At 40.2% G+C, this 27109-nt stretch overlaps 1 protein-coding gene across 3 annotated transcripts in view; it reads left to right on the top strand.

The window, feature by feature from the left end:
- The window catches only part of PTPRT (protein tyrosine phosphatase, receptor type T), a 338779-nt gene that overhangs the window by 97784 nt on the left and 213886 nt on the right, over positions 1-27109 (top strand). For all 3 annotated transcript variants that reach the window (XM_026862069.1, XM_026862068.1, XM_026862067.1), the window contains exon 6: positions 8486-8779. In XM_026862069.1, the coding sequence (XP_026717870.1) occupies positions 8486-8779 (294 nt within the window). The remainder of the gene's footprint in view (positions 1-8485; positions 8780-27109) is intronic.

Below are 27109 nucleotides of genomic sequence, written 5' to 3'. Positions count from 1 at the left end.
TGAAATTACATGTTTTATGGTTTATGTGTTTATTCCCACCTTTCTACTTTTTTAGGTACTTGTAGATTTTACATTTCCAGTCCCTATGGGAGATTAGCAGCTTGTTCATGCAGAAAGCTGAAATAGATTTAATAAGACATGATATATGAGTTTAAATAGCCCATGGAGTTAGAAACATGTGAGAGCTAAAGCTGACCCTAACTACTGACTGGTAGAGAAGGCCTTCTTATTGATAGGGTGTGGATGCAGTTTTTCATTTCTTTGTGCAGACTTGATGGAGCCGTAAGAAAGAGCAGCCTCCCGAAGACCAGTGTTTCAAAACTATAGTGTTAAGAATTGGCTGTTAAAGAAAGCAGCATAGAGTGTGAATGTGCATAGATTATAGTAACCCTGGGATTTCTCACACGGGGAAAGAGAGAACTCAGACACGGGTTCAGAAGTAACCAAGTAAGCAACTGGAGTGACTTGGTGCGTGCACAGTGGCAGCGGTTTCGAGTGCAGAAATCAGTATGTTTTCACCAGTTTCTGGAAAGCTCCAGTATTTTCATCTCACTTGTGGAAGGAGAGATGATGCTCAGTTCTCTTACAGTGTGATACTTTTGTAATTACTGTATTCAGATATGTTCTTATGTTAAACCCTAACTCGGTTTTCTTCATTGGTCATTTCAAGACTAACATGAAATGTTAGCGCACACATAACTTGATGTGTCTGTCATTCAGGGCAAGTTCCAAGAAATGAGGGAAGTAGGAAAAATTAAAAATTACTAATTTTTGTGTGAGGAAAATATATCAAGGATGAGTTTGGAGAACAGGACTTGGTTCAATCGTGATGGACATCTCCTGGAGGAGCAAAGTGGATTGGTTAGGTGCTGGTTAGAGAAAGTATGGTCTTCCTGTTTTTACTGGTTTTTTTGTCAAATGAAAACTGAACCTTTTTTCTCTGTGTGACAGAGTCTTAACAGATTGGGGTAAGATGCTCCAGCCTCAGAACAGTCTTAGTAAGATACTGAAATTCTTTCTTTGACAAGCACTTTTAATTATTGAATTATTAAGTGAAAGGGCGTGGCTGTCACCAGTGCGTGCTCTGGCTGCATATATAAAAGGAAAGTGAGTTGTGCTTATCTTTTCCAGAGAAAAGCATAATCATTTATCTTCATGGGATGATTTTAGACTGCAGCACCTGAGTTTGCTGCCCTGAATGAGGGCATTCAGAGAGCGTTCAAAGAGCGTACAGGTGCTCAGTATTATTTCTTGCTGAGCAGTTCTTTGCACAGCTTGCTCTGTGGCTTCCCCCTTAACAGACTAACTGGTCTGATACCTCACTGTATTTCACAATGAAGGCCAGGCACTGAGAAAATAAGGATAAGGAGGTAAAATGCATCTCACCGAAATTTTAATACCAGTCAAAAGAGGGAGGCATGAGGGAGCAGTTCATTTTATCTGTCTTAGATTTAGGTATCTACCTTAAGAGGAGTCCATTTCTCTCCATTGACTATAAAGGGAACCTGAGATCAGTAGGACAGGCTTGAAATAAAAAAGCTACCTAGTAAAAGGTAATTTAGGGTATTTGTAATCAGCTCATGGAAACCTGAATTCTTAATGCACAAAAGTCTTTGTGTTGGGCCTCTCGTGGTTCATGAAAGATCTCTGTAAATAGAATGACATTCCATAACAGTGTCATTCCATAAGCAATAAGAAGCATACTACTGCTCTTGTTCATTATGACATTTTGTAGCTATTTTGCAGTTGAAAACCTCAGAAAATTACATGCACTTTAAAAATGAAAGTTAATTGTCCATGATTCCCAACCCTGGGATTTTGTAATTCCTAGAGATTACCTAGAGAGACTGCCTGTGCACTGTATAGGGTAGCACTCCTATCTATGGGAAGAAGAGTCGCCTTCTAGCCCTCTCAGTGCACAAGACTTGTGTGTTGCTGCAGTCCAGATTCCCACATGTTAATACCGAGCCATTAGGGAGCCATGGGAAAGTCTATAGTCACCTTTTTTTCCTCTTCTAGTACGAATGATGACTCAAAGAGAAGCATTCAGTTCTAATCTATGTGAGTTCTTGTAATAAGCTTTACAATTAGAGCACAGAGTCTTCCATCTAATTCACTTAATTTACGCTGGGAAATGAGATACTGTTCAACTAATCCGATGCTATTTTCCTCTTTATTAGAAAATGAAAGCATCCTCTGAGGCTCTGGTAGGATTCAGGCTAAGCTTCTGAGGCACAAATAGTGTGAAATGCTAATGAAATAGTATGCTACTGTAATTCCCTTTGGTATCTGGTGCCCCCCTCCTTTAACCTGTAGTGCAATTAAAAGAGTTGGTAGGAGGCAGTGGGCCTGTACCAACTCCTTCTGGTCTCAGGGAGACTTTGTAAATTACTATTTTTTATAAGATGACACTAATACAGATGAGCTTCCTTCAACCAGGGTTTGTTCCAGTTGTCTTGCCTGGTAACTGCAGTGCTTTCAGGAAATGGTTAACAAGTTTTCTACTTCTTTATAGTATCTCCTGTAAGTATTACTGTGTTCTTCTCTTTAAACCTAGGCAGCCCCAGTTGCTTAAATTAGAACATGTATTCAAATCACCAAGGAGCATTTCCTCTGCTTCTTAAGGGGAAAATACATAGAGAATATATATTCTTCATTTTCATCAGGCTGTGGCAGGTTCTCCCTAGTACTACACCTACACTGTTGTAAGATGTAATGGAAACAGTCTGTAGGCTTTGAATTTTGGGGGTTGGGGAACATCAGAAGATGAGCATCCTACCAAATATTGGGTCTCTTGCTCCGTTGGCTTCCTTTGGTGCTACTGATTGCTGTCCCCTGAGATCTTCTGTCTCTTGTTGTGCTGATTCTTTGGCCACTTTGCTCAATTCTTTCACATCTTTCTGGATCATTTTTATTTTCTCCCCCACTTCTTGTACGTCAAACATAAGTCCCGTGTAGACAAGAGCATTAGCTCTTACGGGAAAAGCGAGATGAAAAAAAGTGCATGACATGCTGTGGCAAATGAGTATTTTGTATCACAGAGTTACTTACCACTGTGTTCGTAAATTCTGTATTGGGAAGAAGCATCAGATGGAGAAGAGTACTGATCCATAAAACAATACAGCAGTGTCTAAATGCAGCCCCCTACTTACTGCTCTGATGTCCTAGCTCTTTAGCTAAATAACCAACTTGCCACAAGCTAAAAGGGTAAATTTCCATTCTTGTCTGTTAGTCTTTGATTACTAGGCACATAAGCATCCTGTGGCTGATGGTTCATGAGGATGAATGCAGTGTTGATCTCAACAGGGGCAAGAAGAGCATACCCACAAGGCTGTATCACACAGTATGGGAATGCTCATGGAGGATAAGAGGTTAAACTTTGCTTTGTAAGCGTGATGTTTGCCTGCTGGACTGCTCTGTCGCGTACTGGGACACAAAACCAACAGTAAAGGCTTTTGCACCTGAAAAATGTGTAAACCTGTGAAACTTCCACTCCTTGTTCTGGAGGCTGTAGAAATCCTGAATCTTCCTCTTCTCTCACTTTCCTGGAGTTTGGTGTTAATTAAATATTCAAAATTATTGATTTCAGAATTGGTTCTGGACACTTTTCTCTGGGAGCAGACAGACTGTATTGCTCACTGGTACAATTTACCCATCCAGGTGAATTAATGAATCACTTTATTAATGCTGCTGGCACTCTCTTCCAATACAGTTGACATGTGCCACTGCTGTCAGCCTGTTACATTACTGTGAGGCAGATCTTAATGTCTCTCTTTGAGACAAAAAACTTAGTACAGTGTCAGCACAGTGAAATAGTCTCCTGCTGAATATTGTAAAGTCCTTGTGCCATTTCTTTGTGCAATAAATGGGACTGGAAGTTTGGACAATCACTGGAAAATAAAATTCAACTGCTGCATTTATTACAATAGTAGGAAGCGTGCTAATAAGCTATGCCAATATATATGCTGTCATTCAGAGCTCAGACTGCTGTTGCGGTGATGTAAAACTAGAAAGGGTCCTCATGGACGCTGCTCAGACAGTGAAGTGACTCTGTAACGGCAGAAATACATGCATTGCATGTATGCAAAACACTTGTGCAAAGGTAACAAATTTGGCCTTAAAGGATGGAGGGGCAAAAACTAAGAACGAAGGCATTTTAACATGATTCCATTTTTTCTTAAAACAGTTGTGTTTGCCTTCATAAATGCACATTGAAGTACCTACATTCTCAGTAGCTTTTAAGTTATAACACTCCGTGGCTGTTGTGTAGAAAACTATACAGATACGTTTTGTTCTGTATTTTTAGCTTGAAAAAGTTCTGAGAAGCTTGAAATTACATTCCCTTGCCTTCCAGTCCCATCCTTGCCCATTTGGCAAGCGCAGTCCGCAGCTTCTCATTTAGGACCCTGTGGGAAAAGCTTACAATCCCCATTAGTAGGGGAGTAAGCAGGATCATGTTTGAAAACGTATTTTGATAGCAGCTCTCATTCCCACCTCTTCAGCCCCCAAAGAATAAAAAATGCTGTGTCTCTACTGATCTTATTTTTAGAACCTGTGCTGTATGTTGTGTATATGTGAGAAAACCAAACAGGGCTGTCTGTGTGCGTGTTACAGCTGTCCTCCTGCTGCTCTGGAGGCCTGGCTGTGGTGGGGCACACACAGCTGATGCTTTGGAAGGGCTTACAGGGTCATCAAGCAGTGTAAAAGATACAGACTGGATGGCCCAGCCAGATGCAGACCTGCTTTCCTCCTCTATTTAATGGGCGTGACAGCCTTTTCTGGGTCCTCTCTGGTTTTGTTTTCTGATTCTCTTCAGTCCTAAGTTTATTTCAGAGTTTAAGAGAGTCATGTTAACATATTTCATGTGTTGACATGATTGTTCAGTAATGAAATAAGGTACAGGTTAGCATTTCAGAAACAGAACTGTTGAAATTTGTGTTATACTAGCGTTTTGTGGCATTAGGGGTTCTTTTGGTCCAAAACCATCCATAGGCCATCACATGCAAATGAGAGTTCATGGTTACCTTGGCTGTACGTTTTGTCAGATTGTCTTGCTGTGAACAAGGAAGGAATTTTCAAAAAATAAAAGAAGTTTTATACATGCAAGAATTCATGAAGCTCGTTTTTGTTCAGCGTCTAACAATTACTTACAACTGACTTCTTAGAAAATCACATAGAGAAATATTCCAGTAGCAGAGTAGAAATACTCAGGAGCAGTTGCCGAAGGGTAAAATACATGCGTTTTCCACAGTAGTTGGAAAGTATAGTGTTCATTGCACCAAGCCTGTCAGAGTTCAAGCAGAGTCTGAATGACAGTCTTAATCATAAGGTGTAGTTTTAGGTAGTCCTGTGAGGAGCAGGGATTTGACTCTGATCCTTGTGGGTCCCTTCCAACTGGAGATATTCCATGATTCTATTTGGTCTATTTTAGTCCTTCATGTTAGTAATGTTTTCTCATACTCTTTGCATTACTAAACTTTCTGTCATTTCAAAGCCCTAACAGTGGCCTTTTGTTCATTGAAAGAGGGCACCTGGGAACCACGTTTTTCTGCGTCCTTCTGAGTCTGGGATTCAGGCTAGATATTGTTCCAGTTGCAGATGCCCTTGTTGCTGGGGAGCCCATGGCTTTCTCCTCTGTGCCCAGAGGAGGAGGGAGAATGGCTGAAAGGGAGCAACAGGCTCGACACAGCTTGCAATATAAAATATACTGTCTGGATCAAATGGGGCTTAAAATATGGTTGATCACAATTACATGTGTACAGGGCCAATCTGTCACCATGTTTATTTAATCAAGGTCGCATAGAGATTTTAATTAAAATAGTGAGCTCATAACATCAGTCTGGTCATCTGTAACTGACAAGTGTGTTTAGTTACAAAGGGCAAAAAATGGTCCTTATTTATGTGCTAGTTTTGCTAAATAATGGGTAACTTGTTTAGATCACTTGCAGTAATTTGGCACAGAGTGATAAAAAAAAATATTGCTATTTGTCCAGTTGGTGCCAGTAGGAAAGAGCTCATTATTTTCAGTGGGGTGGGACTGAGCATTGAATAACTGTTGTAATGGCTGCTTATCTTAGTTTCTTAAATTTGGAAGATGGGAGAAACAGTTTAAACTCCTAATTTTCTAATGTTCTGCTGCACTTGTTTTTCAAATGGTACTTAGAAAGGGAAAAATTAATGGGGGGGGGGGGAAAGGGGAAACAGCCATCACTTTTGGGGGTGTGTGGAGTTTAGACTTGGCCTCAGATAACGACGACAGTAATGCTGGGTGTCTTCTTAATTTAAATCAGTTTGTTAACAGTAGTTTCTAAACTTGCTAGATGAGACTTTCATGTCTGTTTATCACGACAAACTGCTCAATTAATTAAGCTCGGTCCCATAAAGCTCTTCTAACTTGCAATCAAATCCCAAAGTAACCTGGATCGTGTTGCTATTGAAGTCTGCAGCCCAGGAGAATGGAGTTCAATATTTCATTTGTCTTGTGTTCAGCTATGATGTGACTTGTGAGATGTCATTTTCGCATTAGGAATAAAAATCACCAAGTCTATCCTTTAATTGTCTTGCACTAAGAAACAAGTAATAAACTGTTTGTGATTTTTAATGAAAATATATCTACATGCATTTCTTGAAAACAAATTTCTTGGAAAAATAATCTTGCCAAGTCAAAACATAATTAGCCTGACATTTCGTATCAGAAAAAGATTCTGTCAGGAGTTATGAGAACTGTGCAAAAGAAAAGCAGAAGCAAACATTCCACAAAAAACTTAACTTGTAGCTTGTGACAGTAGTTTTTGTTCGTGTTGGATACCTGCTACAATTACAATTCAGATTGCTTTTTTTCAGAGGTACAATGCACAACCCCTGCAGTCAGTCTCAAGGAGATAGTGTGGCTCACGGTTATTAGTTAGCCAGAGGAAATGAAATTAAGCAATGTTTCCATTGATCATTTTGTATAATAATGGTTTCTGTGCATTTGTTTCTCTTCACTGAGCAGATGGTAACCTGCAAGACTTCTCCAGAGGGGAAAGTCCCATCTTCCTCCCATCATGTGGTGCTCAAACTCCTTTCTTCCATATTTCTTCCAGTTCTCTGGGTTCTTTGAGGAATCGCCTTTAAGAAGGGTTTAGAATAACTCCCACAGAACTCTAAAATTAATGTCATGCTGTAACATTTATAGGTTTCTTTTTTTCGAGACAGAGATGTCCTTTTTGTCACCTTATTTTCACAAGAGAATAGAGTTTGTGTCCTCTGGGCTGAGGGCAAACCACATTAGACTGTGACAGAGAGAAGGCTAGATGAGATTAAAGAAACTGCTCATAATCTTGCACAGTTTAGCTCAGGTTTTCAAAACCACAAGGCATACACTATTCATGCAGTTTCCAATATGCAAGTGTTATTTATACACTGACACAGAGGGGGGAAAAAAATAAATATCAGGCAGGCAGCCAGAGCCCTGTAGATAGTTTTGGGGTTTTTTTTTGTAGCTTTCATCAAAGGGTGCTGCTGAGATGTCTTTTATTGGTTTGCTTTTCTTTTTATCACAGAGGCGATATTCAGCGGCCAGGTTTCTGCCTCCTCATGATGCTTTTCAGACATCTAGGCACTCTTCGAGTGTCATGCAGACTTTGCTTGAGTACCTGTGCTCATGAAGTTAAGCAACTTAGCAATTGAACATGACAGGAGGTGTTGATTCACTGTTTCCTTAGAATTTTTTCTTAGTTCTGAGCTACCAAGAGCCCCAGTTAGTCAGTTTAGCAGCATCCTGACTGCTGATATCATTGACCATAGGAAGATCCCTGGTGTTTAAATTCGCTAGTATTTTCTCAGGCACACAGCCAGTGCTTTGATTAAAAAAATCTATCCTGTTTTTAACCTTTATTTTGCTTAGTAAAATCTCAAAATGTGATTTGAATTTTCCACTCATTGCTAATTGTGTCGTGTGAAGCATTACACTTTGGCTGAACCACAACACCATGATCAATGATTGTTGTATTCTGCTGTGTCGGGTCACAGGGCAGAGGAAGGGCTGTTGTACTGCAGCCCTTTTATACGTGGTACATGCTAAGTGCACTCTGTCCTCTTTATTTAAGATTCTTTCTCCCCTCACTGTCCAATATTATATTGAGTGCTATTGCTCATATGCTTAAAGGAGGGAAAAAGTATAAACCTTCTGATCTTTTAAAAGTTAACTTTGTGTTTTATTTTAAACAAAAGTTGCTTTGTTGTTACTGTATTTTTGCAGGTGTTTCTCAATTGGTAACACTACCCCCAGTGTGAGGGGCTGAATTCCTAGTGAAAAAAAAAAAAAAAAGGCAGCCAAATTCTTTTCAGTAACAGATTAAATTCTTATGAAAGATTTGGTGAATGACAGGAGAAACTGTGCCTGTGTAACAAGAGATGTTGTGACAGTCCTGCAATACAGATACATAGCGGAAATTGGATCCTTTTGATTGTTTCAGGCCTCATGATTTCTTTTTGTCTACAGAACCCCCAACTCCTATCGCCCCTCCTGAGCTGCTGGCTGTCGGAGCCACGTACCTGTGGATCAAACCCAATGCCAACTCTATCATTGGAGATGGGCCCATCATACTGAAAGAAGTGGAGTATCGGACAACCACTGGTAATTGGGCAGAAACGCACATTGTAGACTCCCCTAATTACAAACTGTGGCATTTGGATCCTGATGTGGAGTACGAGATCAGAGTGCTGCTCACTCGCCCCGGAGAAGGAGGCACAGGGCCCCCTGGACCACCACTCACAACAAGGACCAAATGTGCAGGTAGGGTTTCTACTGCTTCCCAATACAGCACAGATACCTTGGTTTGCTTGCTAACAATTTAACAAATGGTCCTTCCACATCCTTACTGTAGATGTGCTTTGTCAGTGATCTGAATTGACATTATGAGTTTTGATATAGCCTGGAATATTTTACTTTTTATTCTATAGGCAAATGTTTAAGCAACTGTTGTTTTTATGCACGTAGTGTATTTGCCAGACTTTCTGCTAGAGTGTGTGGCTGCTTTCTGTTGAAATGGGCAAGTAGGTGAGTTTTCCAACCAATTTTGCAGTAGGCAAACTGTTCTTAAGACTAGTCTATTGTAAAATTTTCGCCCTGTAAGTACATAAGAAAATATATGTTGTTCTTGGATAATGGTTCAGCATTGTTTATTAACAAATTGACAGTTCTATCAATTTATGAGTGCAGTGTGGTGAAGCAGGAAGCATTCAGTTTTTAAAATCCATTTTTGTATTCCATTTGATGGAGCTGATTCTTCTCCTCACTTCTGAAGAAGAAACCTGTTCAAACACTGTGCAGCGTCTTCCCTTTGTCTTTCATATTGGAACAGATCAATTTTGATCCAGTCATGGGAAAAGTCTTATCTTCTTTTTAAATATTGGCCTTCCCAGGAAAAACTAAAGGATCATATTCCTCATGTTTCAGATATATTGGCTATTCGTCCTGTTTTCATACATTAATCATTAGCCATTAAGGGAAATTGAGCTCTGTGCCTTGCAAGGGGATGAACAAAGCAGTTTTTTACCTAGCATCTTTTTTCCACCACACTGTCTTCTCAAGGTTTGCAGTTCTGTAATTTTTGCAAGGTCCTTACTGTGGTGGGAACAAAGGACAGAGAGACTAAAAGGCTGCTCTCCTTTTTTTACAGCCTCCCTTTCCTCCCCACAAGTTAGGGGTTTACAGCAAGTGGATGTAAGTAGTGGAAAGGTTATACAAAAGCATTCTGGTTCCTGTTACTCTTTCTGACCAAATAGCAAATCTGAAGTGTGAAGAATCAAGGAGACCCAGATGTCATCCTGGGATGGGATTAAGCAATGCAATGTTAGTGTTCCTCATCCACTGTCATGGCATGAGCATCCCCAGCAACATTGTCTTCCTCTACCAAAAGAGGAAAGCTGGCAGGTTGCATTGTGGGGTGGAGGGGGACACATCCTTAATGCCTTTTCTTTATTATACAGGTTATAGAACAGTGAACGTTTAGTGTCTCTTTGAGAAGAATTAGTTAAAAAAAAAAAGAAATCTGAGCATGAGGATTTGGCATGGAGGAGTTTGCGATGTTCGGCACCTGTCCATTGGTAGGAGACAGGTGTTGGGAGGCTTTCCTGCAGCTGGGTGGAAAGCGTAAAGTGATGTGGATGATGTCCTGGCTTATATTGGGAAATTGGCACATGCTCTGCTACTTGCCTTCTGGCTGTCTCCCCCTTCACTAAAATGGTCTAATTCTCTAACCCTCAACAGAAATAACTGCAGACTTGGCCTGGGACTGTGCATTTGCATATGGAAATATGAAGTGCTGAGATTTGGTCTGTAATTAATGCATTGTGACTTTGCAGGCACACTCTCTGCAGCAGCCAGACTTGCTAAATTTTCTGTACTACCTGTAAAGAATGCTTCCTTTAGTATAATTCAGGGGTCAAAAAACCAAGGATGTTGGCTTTGTGCTTAATGATGTCTTGTACTAGATCCCAAATTGCTGAGTTTCCTTGCTCAGCATAGGTATCGACTGACATCATGAAGGATGACGTAGATAATTTGTTCAAATTGGCTAAGATCAGCCACTCACAATTTTCCATCCTAATTTACTAATGAAAATCTAACTGGAGAAGGTCATTCTATTAATGTTAGTTGTCATACAGAGCTTGTTGAGATTGATGGTGATGGCATTTGTGTTTTGTTTTGGGCATTGGGTAGGAGAAATTGTAATGATCTTAATCGAAGCCTGGACTTGAAGGAAGGGACATACCCAATATCTAAACGTGTACATCTTCCACAAAATGCCAACTGAAATGATAGACAGGAAAATGCAACTCATTATTCCAATTTCTATATGTTGTGAAACTCCTTCAAAATACCCTATTTTGAGAATAATTACACAAAACTTCCGCTGTAAAGATTTTCAAAAATGTGCTGAACCAAGAAAACAGCACTGCTTCTTTGATTTGTGTTAGAGTACCTAATGAATGACATCAATAAAAATTGAAGGGTTTTTTAAATAGTTGAGGGATGAGTGATGCTGCCTTTCTCAAGTGAATTTTGTGATTCTTTTCTTTGTCATTAATTTTTCTTAGCAAGGGGGAAGTACCAAACTCCTACACATTTGTATGCAATCAGTAGATGACTGGAGTAGTCTTGCTTTGCTGGACTGTTTAGTGTTGGCCCTGTGTTTATTAGGCCCACTAATAAAGATAACAAAATTGACTGCAGAAGTAGTAGTAGAGAGTATCACGTATACTGGAGAATTGCTCACTATTTAAATTACAAAAAAACACTGTAACCGTAAACAGAAGGTGTCTGCAACCTTCCATCAGTGAGAAGTCAATGTCCCTTTTACTAAATAATCTTCTTAATCTCTTCTCACATAGACCTTGCATACTTCTGTGCTAGGAGTCTGAGTAACTCCCAGCATAGTCTTCAATTTAGGCGTATCTTGTGTCATTTTTTTTTTTTTTTTTTTTGTCTCTAAATTAAAGCATGATCTAAGGAGGACCATACTTTTCTTCCACTTCAAGTGGCAGAAGCTCATTTACAAAGTTGCAGTTGTCTGCTGTGAGTTTCTTGACTGTCGGCCTTGTATCAGAGCAAGAGCATGACCAGGACGGCTCAGCATGAGCTTAGAAAGTCATTACACCATGACACAGCTCTTATCAGATCATTCATGATTTTCAGATTTTTGATCAGAGTGAATGGAAGTTATTTACATGGACTTTAAAAAGTTTTTCATTATATAAACCCCATAAAAACTAATTATGAAAGGTCTTGTTCTAAATGAGCACAAAGAAATTTTATTAAATTCGATAATATCTAAATTTCTATAAACAGTATGTGCCTGGGCATCTGTTATGCCATTGGTGATGCTTTTGGTTTTCTACAGGACAGCATTACAAGACTTCATTTATATTTGATCTTTAGAAATGATACTGAAAATTAAGTCCCAGCTTGTCTCCTTCCAGGAAGAGCCAACTACCAGAAAAGATGACAAACCCTGCCTTTTTTTGTTGTTGTTGTTGTTCTGGATTTTGTGTTTTGTTTTGTTGTGTGTGGGTTTGTTTTGTTGTTGGTGTTTTGTTTTTTTTTTTATAGACTCTGATAGGTTGTGACTTGGGACAGGAGAAGATTAAATGACCTTGAGGCATCAAACAGTAAACTGTCAGTCAGAGGGAAGAGTTGCTCAGCAGGGAATGGGGAAGAGAGAAAGACTGCTTAAGGTTAAGAGCAGTCATAGGGGTGAGGGGTGGTTAAAGGAAAGGAAAATATAAAATACAAGTTTTTACTCCCCAAATGATGGATTGGGGAACATAGCAGGGTCAGAATAGTATGTCTGAACACAGCTTACAGTAGTGCCTAGTAGTTCAGCACTGGTCTTCTGAGTGTGGGGTTTTTTTAGCCATCCTCAATAGTTAAACAGAGCTCTTTAAAATCCTCGTTTTATGGGCTTCATTCAAGAGCATGCTTTGGAACTGTGACTTGCGAAGCTTGGGGCTTGTTTTCTTCTCTGTGCTTCTTTACTGTTTTCCTGTGTTTTTTCTTCGCTCAGTTGCTACAGAAGAGGAGAATAGGGGAGAAGTCCTTTTTTCCCTATGATGGGTGGGAAAGAGAGGAGAAGACTCTGCAAATGAGGTCATTGTTGGGGGGTGGAAATCTCATCTGAAAAGTGTTTGCCTTATGGAAAGCACTCACATGAAAAGCAAGGCCACAGAGTAACATTTAAATGAATATTAATAAAGGGACAGACATAAGACTCTCTTTAAAAATAATGTTTAGACCTGGTTAAAATACTACCTGGAAAAGCTGTCTTTGAACATTAGCTTCTCTACTTTTTTGGATGACCCCGAAGCTTACAGAAAAAAAACCCAAACCTGGAAAAAAACTGATATATGAGTCAAAGCACTACACAAATGGCATATCAAGTGATTTGACAGAGAGTTCTGTACAACTGATGTGTAGGTATTATTAGAATCACTGATTCACAGACTAATTGAACTTGGACTTACTCTAAGCCTTGTCCTGAAACATACGTTCATCTCCCTATGAATATTAGTTAAATTTTAACTCTTAGCTCTGCTGTCTTCCATAACTCTGAATGTGGGCAATGGGGAAAATAGTTTTTTAGCAAGATTGCCTACTTTTGAAAAACACTTCCTATACACTATTAGCAGTGAAGAAAAACCTTACCTGCGTTTCTTGGTTTCTGTATTGGTAAATGCTGTGAGGGATTTTCTTTTCTCAGCTATGATAAGACAAGCCTTTGCAGTGTATATTCTGCTTTTGCTCTCCTGCTAAATTCCCTGAAACAAAGGTTTGTGTAGCACAGTGAAATGCATTTGTTCTTCTCTTGATAATGCCTATTCCCCAGAGCTGCGGAGTGCTGTGGGTGAGCTGTTGGGAATGGCAAGATCTTGTGTCTGAGTTCTGGTATGTGGATCCCGCAAAGCCTGTGGGACTGGTACCCATTTTAGTAACTTTGTCTGCTTAGCTTGATGATTGAAACTCTGTTTTCATTCCACCTCAATAGCCTTTGGCATGGCAGCTCAAGAGGTAAGAGTTACAAAAATACAATATTCCTTCTTTTTGATCCTTGATCCCCATCTTGTGCTTGGAAACAGCCTGGTCGCATTGTTGAAAGACTGGTGCTTCATCTGTATTGCACCCTAACAGCTTAAGGCCATTTGCATGTAAGATGATGATTTTCCTAGCCAAATTGATCAAATAGATAACAAATGTATCTTGATTTCTGCTTTATTCTTTCCCCCTCCTCACTCAATTTTTGACAGAGTAGGAAGACAGCATCTACCCTTTAAATAACAACTTAAAGAAAAGGTGAAGTATTTCTTAATGACATACATTTTGTGGCTATGAGCATGTCAGAGCAGTACACTTTTCTTGTCTCTCTTTGTCAGGTCTCAACTTCTTTTAGCCCATAATGTGTACCTTCAGACCACTTGGACAACATAGTCAGGGCTTCAGTTGAAACTACAGAGCTCTGTAGGAAGCAAAGTGTATTGTTTCTGCTTTCTCTTCCCGTTGCAGAGGTGCAGTTGGTTGCATGTATAGGGGTGTTCCAAGCAAAAGATGTCTTGAGGAACTATTAGTATAAAGTTATGGATGTAGTGGCTGTAGAAATGTGGTCAAACTGGAAAGATACCTTTCAAAGAACAGAGGGTAGATTAGAGCTCTGAATTAGTTACTGGACAAGAATTTTAAAAGGAGCAGCTGTGTTGTCTGGGATATAAGAACAGTGATGTTATATCCCTATTTGTTCCTGTATGGAACGGGAGGAGAAAGGGAGGTAATTAAATGGTGAAAGGGGAAGCAGAGTGTTTTGGTGCTCTTTGGGTGACTGGCTGAATACAGGACTCCTGAAAATCCAGCTTGTTCGACGTGACAAGGTACTGGGTTTGGGGTGAGGCCATGGTCCATCCAAAGTTCACGCACTAAATTCAGAGTGTTGGAAAGCAGCAGTGTGCAGAGGAGAGGCTGGGGTTTACTGCTGGGGCACATCAGTATGCCATAAATCTGATACTTGTTTTTAGCAGTGACCCATGCCTGAAAATTTCCTAGTCTAGCAAAGCATGTCCGCTATTGCCTTTAACCATGGTACGTATGGTGAGGAATTTTGTTTATCCTGATCCCTGCTGAAGTCCTGAGGCATGTGGATTGATTGCCCTTATCTTAGTCTGCATAAATACAGTTATGAATATAAAGGCAGTCATAATAGTACTTTGGTCTGGATTTTTTTCCAGAGGGATTTCGCTTACGATGGATTTAAATGCTAGGGATTTACTTTTTATCTGCAAAGGCAGTTTGTTATCCAGAAATAGTTTTTATTTATTAGGATGAAGTCTAGTTATTCATTTCCACATCACACTGTTTCTGCTGGGTGGTGTTGCTGTTTAATTTAATGACTTTCTATGATGTGGTTTGAATATAGCATTATTTTCTGAATGGGCAGGCTGGTCAGTAAAATGACAGCTTTCATAAAGGCATGAGGTTTTCATGCCAAGAACAGTTCTTGCTAGTGATGGGACCTCACAACTTCTTCCAGAAGAAGTGAACCTGCCAAGCACTTTGTTTCACACCAGCTTAATTTAGGACACTGTTCTTTTTGATGTTTCTTGGCTCCTGAGTTCTGTCCAGGCTTCATCCCTAACAGCCTGAGTATTCCTAATCTGAAGAGACAAAAATGAAGAAACGGAGAGGAAGAAAACCAAACAAAAGAGGCCAAAACAGTAATAAAAAACGTCATCCTGTTTTGTTTTGTTGAACTCTGAGAAATCACTGAGCACTGGTTGACTTAGTGGTGCTGTAAATTTGAGGCAGGTAAACATCTGTTACGGCCTTCTAAGTAAAAAGTGGGTTTGAATGAAATTTTAAGTGAATACAAACCAGTTTGATTTTTCTCTTGTTGTAGTTTTTCCAGGCTGTATTACTATTTGAAATACGCTGGGCACACATGAAGGCTGTGTACAAGAAGGTCACCGGCAGGACAGTCAGGCCCACGTTAATGATTTCAGATCTTCTAGACTGGAGCCTGGACACAAGTGGTGCACAGAGAAACGAAACCAAAATTATGTCAACTTCTGTGTTACCAAGCCGCCCTAGGTTAATCAGGGAACTGAGTTCTCATCTTTGCACAACTCGGTGTTGTTTGAGTTTTCTTGTATGCGTTCAGATAATTGTGTGATTCCTCTTTTTCAGCTCACTTAAAGAAACTGTAGAGGGAGGAAAGCAAAAGAAGCAGATATTTGATGTGTTAATAGCTTCTTTCCTCTTTGCTTACACAGCTCCATTTCAGCATCCTCAATTTAAGGGTATCTCCAGCGTGATCCTAAAAATGTGACTTGCCAGGACTATATCCTTAGCTTGTGCAAAACTGGCACTGCTTTACCAAAGTCAGCATTTTACACCCATTGAAAATCTGGCCCACAATTTGCAAAAATGGGCCAGGCACTCAGTCCCCTGCTAAAAGCAATTTATTTAAATTGCATGGTGTCTTTTAGTCTTCAGTTAAGTGGCATCTTTCATAAAATTTCATCCCTTATTACCATATTATTACTGCTTCTGTTAGTTTTTTGAGGGTGAGATGAGATGATCGTTTCCAGATGTCGCTTTATACAAGTGTGAAAAGCCCAGCTAGTGGGAGGAAACTGGGAAGGATAATGCTATGTGTGTATTCTTGCAGTGCATGTGTTAAGCATTGAACTTCCACCGAGGAGCGACTGAAGGGAGGTGTCTGTTTTCCTTCTGTGTGTAATATATACCATAACTCGTCCTGGGAGTGAAATGACAGACCCAGTCTTGCAAAGCATTTATTAAGCTCTATGGATTTGCATAGTCATGATCCTATCTTTGTCCTGGGACAAACACTGCTCGCCGCTTCCTGCTTACGTTTGTCGTCTTGCTTTTCCAGAGACAGCTGAAACGTAAATGCCTTTCGTTTTTAAATGTATTTTTAATGTACACAAGTCTGCATTGAAAAGCACTCAAATAATAAGAGATGTTTAGAGTTTATACACTAAAAGTGCCCAATTTTAAACATTTCAAAGACTAAAATGCACGCTAATTGGTTTTCTTGGAAGCTCTAAAATGTAATACAAAAGCAAGGCAGGGGCAAAATGGAAGAACACACTATGTTTTTAACCTTGTGCTTTTAACCCTGAGATATTTGTAAGACATGTAGGAACGGTTTTGTTCCTTACATGTTCAGTTGTTTTACGTTTTGTCATAAATATTTTACCCTTTTATTTTTCCCCAGTGGACTCTGAAATATTGAGATGAACATGACTTCTTGTTTAACACTTGCCAACTTACCCAGATGCGCAGGGGTGTTGCGTAGCTTGGGGGGCTGGGGAGAGCACGCTGATGTCTTAAATACTGTTGCAGAACCAGCAGATGGAGCATGAGAGTACAAAACCTTTTTTACAATGGTGCGTATGTCTGTCTGCACAAGTACGCTGCATTTTCATTCTGGTTAAGCTTGCAAATGGAATTTTATTTTACTTTTTTAACCACCTGTTCTGTTCATGGACATTTATGTTACAGTATCTGAACATGATAAAACCATGAACCAGAGCTCTCATTCCCCTTTGGGGGATGCAGGGATCCCCTTGTTCACATTACACAGGTGGAGAAGCAAAGACCCCCACTCTCCCCAGGTTTTGGATTGTTATCCAGATGATTGTCATGGCCGTGGGACTGGGTAGGTGTTTGTGAGCTTAGTCACCATGTTAATTATTTGTTATTCCACTGAGTGCAATGAGGGGAAAAAAAAATATGCTTTCAATTCCTTCTAACTTATTTTTGCTTTTTAGTTTTATAAGCTAAAAAGCATAAAAGCTTTCTTTTTTTTTTTTTTTTTTTTTTTTTTTTTTTTTTTTTTTTTTTTTTTTAAGCTGGGCTTTTTGAAAATATGAAGCAGTGAATTGTTTTATGACTTTAGAAATAGTATTCAAGGAGACTATAGCTGTGACCGTATCAAAGTACTCAGATATTGCTGGAGAGGCAAACAGGCCTGAGCATCAAAATCAGACTGACAGTTGTTATTACAATATATTTTACTCAAGATCTGCAAATCCTCATTTTAGCTGCCAATAATCCTTCAAATTGTTAAACTAAAATCTGGTGCAGAGACCGTTGGAAGGGCGTTTAAAGTGAGACCACTACTCACAAGATAACAAAATCTGAAAGCCTTCATGTCACAGTTTCCTCCCTGTGGCACTTTGAAAGGTTTTCTAGCATTTACTAGAGAACAAAAAAGAAGCAGGAGGGAAGTAGGTCTTGCAATTAGATCCAAACCTCCAGAAGCTGATTTGTCAGTTAATGAAGTTTGACAAAAATCTTTGGTGAGCTTGAAAGATTAGATTATATATCAAGGAAGTCCGACACTTTGAAGATAAAGCCTTCAAGTGATAAATTTATTTAATAAAGTTTTTAATAGGAAGATAAACTGTTGGCGTTGTCTTTTTTTAACAGAAGAAGGAGTGAGGCCGAGGGCTGGGGTGCCAAATATAAGAGAAGGAATACTGAACCAAAGGCAATCTTACATATGAACTACTGTGTATGTGTATAAGTGCAAACCCAGTCCTCCACAGTTGGTTTTATTTTCCTCAGATGGATTATTTCTTAACCTAGTATCAGAGCAAAGCTTTCCGCCTGCTGTTCTATAGGTCACCGCTATAATATTTATTTTTGCATTCATAACACATCACTCTGTAAAAAGATCCACATGGTTCTTTTTCCTGGGCAGAAAGAAGCCCATTGTCACTTAAGAAACTGTACCTGAATGCAGGTCTACAACTGCAATGTTTTTTTCTTTCATACAGAATTAAAACTGTGTTAAGCCAGTTCAGGCAAAGCAGGTGCCACTTCTGCTGTGAGAGAGCCCACATGTCTTTGAGGTGTTGTCCAGTACATGCAGTGGAGTAAAATCCTGGTGTAAAGTGTTGCATGTTGCATCCTATAATGTATAGAAATCACCGCATTGCATGTTGCATCCTATAATTTGCTTTGTGGGGATGGAAGGGGGTTTAGGTGATAAGTTTCTTGTAAACACTGATCGCCATCGCATCTCAAGACATATATGATGTTTTTCTTCAAAATCACTTGGCAATGCACTTGTGCTGGTTTCAGTTGTAAGACTTCCCTTTCCTTTGTGAAAACTCAACTTTTTTGATTCTGGTCTCTGTCCTACTCTTCTAAAAAAATCAGGAACCACAGAATTAAAAGATGAACTTTGCAATACCTGGCATAAAATCCACAGTGTAAAGATGAGGTTTGTACCTACTTCTGGTGTTCCCATTTATGTGCTGGAGCTGTTTTCAATAATTGTTGCTTCCGATTAGTGTTGTGCATGCAAACTCCGGATACACACCTTCTGCCAGCCTTCCACTGTCTGTGAAAGACTTCGGCAATTTATAGCTTTCCCCTGATCCAGCTGGCACAGCAGAGCAAATATTTACTTATTTTCACACACAAGCAAATATCTCGGTGTAAAGGAGTTGGAATCTCACTCTGTGCAAGCAGGTGCTTCATGAAATATTGGTATATTATGCTGCAACCGATCAGGAGTTTATATCGAATCTTCCAAGCCCGTCACGCTGCTGGCAGCGCAGTTGGACCGAGGCTCCCAGGTTGGTGTCAGGGCTCCCGGGTGATCAGACGTGGTTCATTAGTATGAGTGATAGTTTGTCTATCCTTATTTGTCTCTGCGTATGTCTCAATGTCAAAGATGCTCTTGCTTGCACCAAGAAATAATCTCCAAACCTGATCGTGGGGGTTTGTGCTAAAAGTAATATTATCTTGTTAAAGTACTCTTTAGGCTGTAGAAATGTACCTGTGTGCTGAAGGCATAATCGTTATCAGCTTGTTATTCCTGCCTTTTCTCTGTCACCGGGGTGTCCCTCGGCAGTAAAACACTGAGATGTTTTAAAAATAAGCATTGTTTATCGATGGAGGGGAAGGCAGAGCACTGCCTGTGATACAGATATGTTAAGCAAAGGCAGCGTTGTTGAAAGTGCAATGTAAGAACCTAAAAAGAAAGGAGTGGTGGGATATTTTTACTCTGTAGCAAAATACTTTAAAAATTCTTTTCAATCAACATACTGTTTGCTGGGGTGTATGTTTTCTGTTCTGAATTGCTTCAGTGCTGTTGAGTTTCTTTGTTCAGGAAAAGAGTTTTTTTCTCTTCTGATTAGAGCAATTTCACTAAAATATTTGCACTTCATCCCCTTAACTTTGAGCATTTCTTGTAACAACAATAATTAAAAATGAAGGAACTTCTGCTCATATGTTAGTTCTTAAAGAATAATATTCCAGTAACAAGCAGATCCTGTGACGACCTCCTCTCCTTTGCAACACTCTGAAACACTCACCCTTTGTCTCATTTATTCAGCTTGTTAGGGTAGAGTGTCTGCCATGGCGAATCTATGGGGTGCCTGGCGCAGTAGATCCTTTTTTATTTTTATGAGGGGGCACAAGCCTGTCTTGCGTGCCAGGTGTCCAAAGGTTCATTATCCACAGCTGCATTTGTTCAATTTAGAAGCTGATTCTATTGTTAACACCAGCAACAAGATGCCATACTTTTCCAAAATTATGGGAGTTAAGGAGAAGTAGGAGGAGTTGTAGAAACACAGAATATACCTGAAGCTCAATTTTAGATGACAGTATAATGAATTAACATTAAAATCTGCACATGTTCTGTGAAATTACTGTTTGTCTAGCAAAAATAACTGAAGGCTATTTGACCTGCTGTCGGCATGGCCATGCTTGGTATTTGCATATATGCAAAAGATTGAATTTTCTACCCAGAAGTCCTTTGCCATGAGGTCAGCACTGGGCGAGGTTGGTGGGGAAGGGACAGGTCTTCATTTCAATATCCTCCAGAGTACTTAGGCTTCAGAAACAGCAATGTTTTAAAGAATGGGAAGTGAGCTTTGCTTTTTTCAAATCCACTTCTCTCATTCATAGTATGAAAAAGGACCTTGCAAATAATTCAGCATTTCTTTGTCTGTGATTGCTGCGGTGTGTCCATGATTACCTAATTTCAGATCTGGCAGTGTTAATCTCTACAGAAGTGCTTAGAAATCACAGTTTAAATTAGTGAAATGGAAAGGATTATGAGTTGCTATGCTATTCATTTTACAGAAATATTATAATTTTTTCTTGTATGAGTATTAGAAAGAACAATGTCAGAGCATTATGATGCTATACACAACCCATTGAGGAGGAGGCACCAGTGGTTTTTGCAGTTGCATCTGGGATTTAGAACTGTGTATTAGTTCATGACACCGAGAAAACTGCCCTGCTCTTCCCTTGATCCGGGGAAGCAGGCTCTGGCAGCCATGGGGCTGGTGTTCTGTGTTACTTGGCACAGGGATCAGATCATGGCCCAGCTGCCCCAGTACCTGATGCTGACTGCCCCCCTGCCCTGACAGGGGTACATGAAGTGTGGGATTCCTCGGAGTGCTCAGCTTGTGGGAACTCTGGATTTACAGCTTTTGTGTTGGGAATGGCCCATCGTTCAAAATGCAGATGAGAGGGTTTTATAAATGAAATCACATCTGATTGCTGCTATAAAGAGCACAAAATTGTAGACATCTATATACATTTTTTGGCTCCCCAGTCTCTGCCTCATTCTTAAACAGGTTTTGCATGTGAGGCTGTTTCAGCTAACTCAACTCTTCCCTCCAAATGATGTTTTCTCCTGCTGTCTCCAAGTTCTGAAGTCAGGGTCCAAGTTTCCTCCCACATCACTAAAATCCTGTAACCTTCTGTCCCTGTAAAACAGCTTTTCCATGCTCAGTGATGTAGCACCTGTCTTCTGCTAACCATCCCACTTGGCCCCAGTCAGGTTTATCCATTTGACCACTTTCAATTGGATTGATTAGACCTTCTCAGTTGTCAGGAAATCTTAACAGTTACTCTCTTAACCCAGGCATGCCCACGTAGACATGTGTTTGTCTGCTGACCACATATTTCCCATTGTAGGTAAATAACTCTAAAACCAGGTTATCCTCTAGAGGTTAGGCAAAAGTGCAGGGCAAGATTAAATTGCTGCCCAAGTTACAGACTTCATAAACATCATGCAGAAATCTCCTGTATTCACCACAGGACGACAAAACCTGCTACAATGTGCTTGAGATTTGCACAGGAATCACGAAATGGCATTGCCTCTGATCATGTACTTGAATGTGTTGACAAATAGGAATGCTTTTAAACTCAAATACCTTTAAGACTTTATGAAGCAAATCCTGCCTTAGGTTGTCCCCAGGGTTAAGGACCAGGGCACTACTGGTATATCACCTTCAGCATTTTCTTTCAATTTGTCTTCTTAAAGGAGTCAGGCTGAAATAGCAAATTGTAGCCTGCAGCACTCCATCTGTTCCCTCCTGAGAGCATGAGGACACTGTGAGATGCTCTGGGCACCCTTCACACCACTGCACGTTGCCTTGTTGTGTATTCAGATCACAGAAATAACAATAACGTGGTCATATTCTGGGCAGCAAACCCGAGCAATTCCCAGATTGTGTTGACAGGTCTATCCTTAAAAATCCTTTCTGCTTTGCTTTTGTGGTATTTATGAGAGTTACAGTACTGCTGGTCCAAAGAGCTTAAAAATACTGAGTCATAAACCAACTCTCTCTACTCCATACATAGTAGACTTTCACTAAATTTGTTTTTTATTTGGTTTTAAACCTTGCTTTTGCTTATCTTTTCATCAGTATACGACAGTCACAAATCGCTCATTCATTCTCCATGCAAAACTGCAGGCATTGACCCCCTGCTTACAGGCTGCTGTCTAAGTTCCTGCTCTCTGCTACATCGTTCCACCTCAAGATGGTAAATCTTCTTGTAGTGGCAAAGCCAGTGGCTTTCCCTGTGATGACGTGGGAGAGGAAAATGGGAGATCATTTTAGTTGTGTGGTGAGTGCATGTCTAGCTCTGTGAATAAGAAGAATAAGGCAGAGGGCAGGTTGCTAAAACAACTTTCTTGGATCTACTCCCTGTTTGCTCTCATGTCCAGCCCCAGGAGAGTCAACAGATGGTGGGGTGGGGAGCCAGAGCTTTGTGCTTGGCTGAGAACCTGGCTGGAAGTGCTGTTCTCCAGCCTCCAAAGGCTGCTGAGAAGGATTCTCTCACTACCTGCATTTATTCTTTTTGCTGTACTGGAGGGGAGATGGCAGAAGATCTGGTGCCTGTTCCAGAGATCCCCATAGAGCACTAGGGATGTCTTTGTTGCAGTGGAAATACGCAGCACTGTGGCCTCTCCTGGTCACAGTTAGCTCAGACAATTCATTTGAGCTTTCTGGGTTTCTTATGAAGGTACCCACCAAATTATATAGCTTGCAATAATTTTAGCTTTGCTTACACTAAAATACTATCCTAGACTATCTAGGGAGCCTTGTTCTGTGTAGTATGTTGTCTGCTAGAAGAGAAGCGTGGGAGCCTCAGGAACTGTGCCAGTCAGTGTGATCTGCAAAGCTTTACATGTCCTACATTGCTGAGACAACATATGGGTGTCAAGATGTACCATACTGGAGAGACATTTATAAGGGGAGGTTTGACATGAAGTTTCAGAACAGCACGGCTTCTTGGCAGCCTTTACAACTGCATTGTACCAGGTTTTTGTGTATAGTGCTTTTTGGGGTTTTGTTTTGTTTGGGTTTTTTTCATAGAAAGCTATTATGGTATTAATGTGCACTGTTCAACTTACAGGAGAGGAATAGTGGATGTTCGCTGTGGATATAGCAGTGCTGGGCTGAGCGTTGTTCAGCTTTTACATTATCATCTCTCACTCCTGTTTCCTTTATTTTCTTTAAATTTTATTATCTCTTCTAGTGAAAAAGAAGTATTTGAATTTCAGAGCTGAGCCGGTGCTTCATCCTCATGGGAATAAGAGCTCGGCTTCTCCTCCCTCAAAGCAGAGTCTCAGATCTCTGTTTCCTTTAAGTGCTGTGCCAGCTTTCAGCTCTCGAGTGCCTGTTTGCTTTGACTGGTGTGTTAAGTGGGTAGTGAGTCCTGCTGCCTTCACATTCTAGGTATTGTCCGAGGAGGATGAGGCATTACAAAATAGGGTTTTCTCATCCTGCAGATTGTGTTGTCCATGCAAGATCTTTGCGTTATAATTAATCTTCTTAGGAACTTGCATGGCATGGTGTCTAAGGGATTTTCAAATAGGAGTTCAGCCATTATAATGTTCCTTAGATGCAGTTTCATAACTGGGGGGCAAATTGCCTGAGGACCTAAACTTTCAAAGTTGTGTGTTTGTAGGGAGGGGGAAATAAGGTCTGAGTAAAATGTATGGCAATTAAGTATCTAAGCAACGTCACATGCTTAGAAGCAGCTTTGGGGAAGATCTCATTATTTGATATCATATAATGTGTTCTTTATAATAACTTAAGTTGGGGACATTTTGTTTCTGCAGTATATTGTATAGATAAACTGTATCTATATCCTACTCTCTGTGTGTGTGCATACCTATATAAATGCTCAACAGAATCTGCCATCTTGTGTGGTTATGCTGTGGGAACCTGATTTGTATCAGGGGCTCATACATCCTGATACAATACTAATAAATCAGAAGGAGGCATAAAATGTGGTAAGATCATTGTTAAGTCATCGCATGAAAATTTAGCAACCGAATGAATGTACTTTGCCCCTGTTCCGTTCTGCATGTGCATACACAAACAAGCAGACACACAACTACCTTTGTGAAAGAAGGGGTCCAGCCCCCTAGGTATTGCACTTCAGTGACATTTCTCCTCCCTGCTTCCTCAGATAATCACTGTTACATTTATTAGGCAATGTATAAATATTTATTTATACACTGTCTAAAACTGAAAAATCTGAAGATTGTTTTTGTTTTCAGTGTGGCTGAGGCTGAAGTAGCAGATGAAAGAGGAGGAATTTCCTCATTGTTGCCTTATTCTAAGCATTGGTGTTCAAGTATGAAGTGTGAGTCAAGTAATTAAAACAGAGGAGAAGCAATGAAACGTTCCTATTGTGGAAATGTTAAGCTTAACATATAACACAGAAAATATAGAAACTTTGTGTTAAGCTTTCTATGTTAATCAGTGCTGAGGAGCTATTTTCTTTGTAATAACAACTCCAAGTATCTATCAATAGCATGCAAGTGTTGATTGTATGTTATAATACTTCATTTTAATTAGACTCCATAGGAGCTAGTTAAAGGGTTGATGGGGAAAGATATTGTAGCAGTAAATATGAACGCACATTTGGAAACTGAGAGGGTAGGAGCGTGTTGGTTTCCACGTTTGATATAACTAACACTCTGCACTCTGGGACACACTTGTCACTGCTTTTGACTGTAGAAACTCAGTGATATATCGCATTTCGGTTTGGTAAATCTTCCTTAGGGGACTAGTTTGTCTCTGAAACACCCTGGTGAGGCAGAGGCAGCAAGCCTTGCCTGTGTTAATCAGCAGTTGCCGGGTCACACTGGCAGGTGGGAGATCGTGGTGTGGGCCTTTGGTTGGAGAGCAGATCATACGGAGTTGGATGCGGGGCCCAGAACCAGAAGATGTGATCCAGGGCCAGGGCTGGTCAGGGCTCAGCAGCACATCTCAACTTGCTGTGACTAAGGAGGTTCCTTCCAGAAGGGCTCGGTGACATGAGGAGCAGCTCCGCAGGCAGTAGGGGACAGAGGAGTGTCTCTGCAAAAGGAAATACAAGGGCATGCACTCAAATGACTGTCCCAGTCCTGTAGTCCCAGCTTCTGGCAGCGGTGCTTTTATTTGCTGATTGATTTCTTTTTGGCCAGTAGCCCGTTCAGTGAGTCTTTAGCCCTTTGCATCGTGCTTTATTGAAATCAGAGTCCTTTTTCTTGCTTTTTTGGATGTAACTCATTGCAGGTTCAGCAGGCTGTGACCTTTATTCACACTAAATACTAAACAGACTAAAGCCTAATTAGAAAACTGAGCAGCTTCCTTCCTATCCCTGCACGTGGTGGGGAAAGTAGTTTCAGGGAAATTAAGTAACCTGGCTTAGGTTCTAAAAATAAGCAACTAAATAAAATCTGTGGCAAATGTGGATTTCAGTCTGGCTCCTGGCCCAAGCAGTAACTATCACATTTAAAATGCAGTGCAGGTTCTCATCTGGATTCGTAGTTACTGGTTCTGCCATCCCAAAATGTGACAAAATGAGGTTTCGTCTTGTATAGTAGGTGGCAGTTTGAAGCATTAACTGCTGTGGAAGATGATTTGAAAGCCAATTTCCCTTCTCAATTTTCTCTTAAGTCATTAAAATTCATCTTTGGTTCTTGAAACATCCAAATTTCTGCTCTGCTTAGGTATCTGGATTGGAGATCTTAGGACTGTTCACTGCACTGAATATCCCTTAAATTTATGGCAAACTGTTTGACATCATTTTACAAATTGTCCATGATTCTACAGATTTATCTTAGAAGTTTAATTTTTTCCCCTGCCAAATCGACGCTAATCTCACTATGAACTGAGTTTAAAACTACTTAAACCTGAAGCTACTTCTTTGCTTTTTACTTATTAGAGTTTTGCACTGCTGAGACGCTTTCTTGTTACTTGTCTGTCTTCAGGTTGGATGTACTCTGTCTCTTCAGTCATTTGGTTTAATACAGTGTTCTGTGGTACTTATCACCCTGTTATCAGCAAGTAAATGGTGTGAGGAACTGGCATGTACTGTTTACTCATCTGTTCCTTAAAAGCACGTTTTTGAGAAGAATCAAAGTTTGTCTTAGAAATGCAGAAGAGTATAAAAATAACTTAATAACTGTGGCACCTTATTTGAATTTAAAATAGCTCTTTTTTAATTCATAAAAGCTCATGGCAGAAGTTGTCAGGGTTTGGGTGTCAGAAGGGTGATGAATTTGTGTGGGAGTGTGGAGGCTATAAGAATACCGAGGACTTTCTCTGCCTCTTACGGAAGCTTGTGGAGGGGGAATAGCCTTTTGTCATACTCGTGTCACATTTTATTTTGGTTTGAGACTGATGAGAGAAGAGACAAATCAAGCGTCAAGAGCGGCCTGTCTCCTCTCGTGTGCCTTTTTTGCTCCTCCAATCCTCAACTTCTGCTGTTCCTTAGAGTACAGAAGAGGCAAAGCTCTAGATAATCGAGGCAGAAGCATCAGAGGGGGCTTTTCTTCTGGTCTCTGATGCTAACTGCCTCTGCTTGTACCACTGACTTTTAACTAATGCGTTGGTGTACTCTCCTCTCAATATTGGCTCCATGCCACACTTGTTTGTACTAGTTCTATTTAACTCTACAACCAATTTCAGTATGAGCACTCTGTGATGTGTTAATTCACCTGGGATATAGGAACTGTGTATGATTTTTATGTCTAGACAATAACCCTAATAAACGACAATTTCAAATATTTAAGGTTAATCACAACACTCTTTTCAAGATGCTGCAATAATATGTTACTGGGAAGTGAGACGTGGATGTAACCAGTATTTATGTCCTAGCCGTTACACTACTCTGTCCTGGAAGAGATAGCTGGCAACTCTTGCTGTCTGTCAAGTACAGTAGAAAAGTGAGGGTATGAGGAGGTTCATCTTGTTCTCTGATGTTATTTTGTGTTTAAAGGCAGACACTAAAAAAGAA

Source organism: Athene cunicularia (assembly GCF_003259725.1).
Source record: "Athene cunicularia isolate RWA chromosome 20 unlocalized genomic scaffold, athCun1 chr20_part1, whole genome shotgun sequence".
NCBI classification, from domain to species: Eukaryota; Metazoa; Chordata; class Aves; order Strigiformes; family Strigidae; genus Athene; species Athene cunicularia.
The sequence above is the reverse complement of the archived record's forward strand: the minus strand, read 5'-3'. Positions and strand labels throughout refer to the sequence as shown.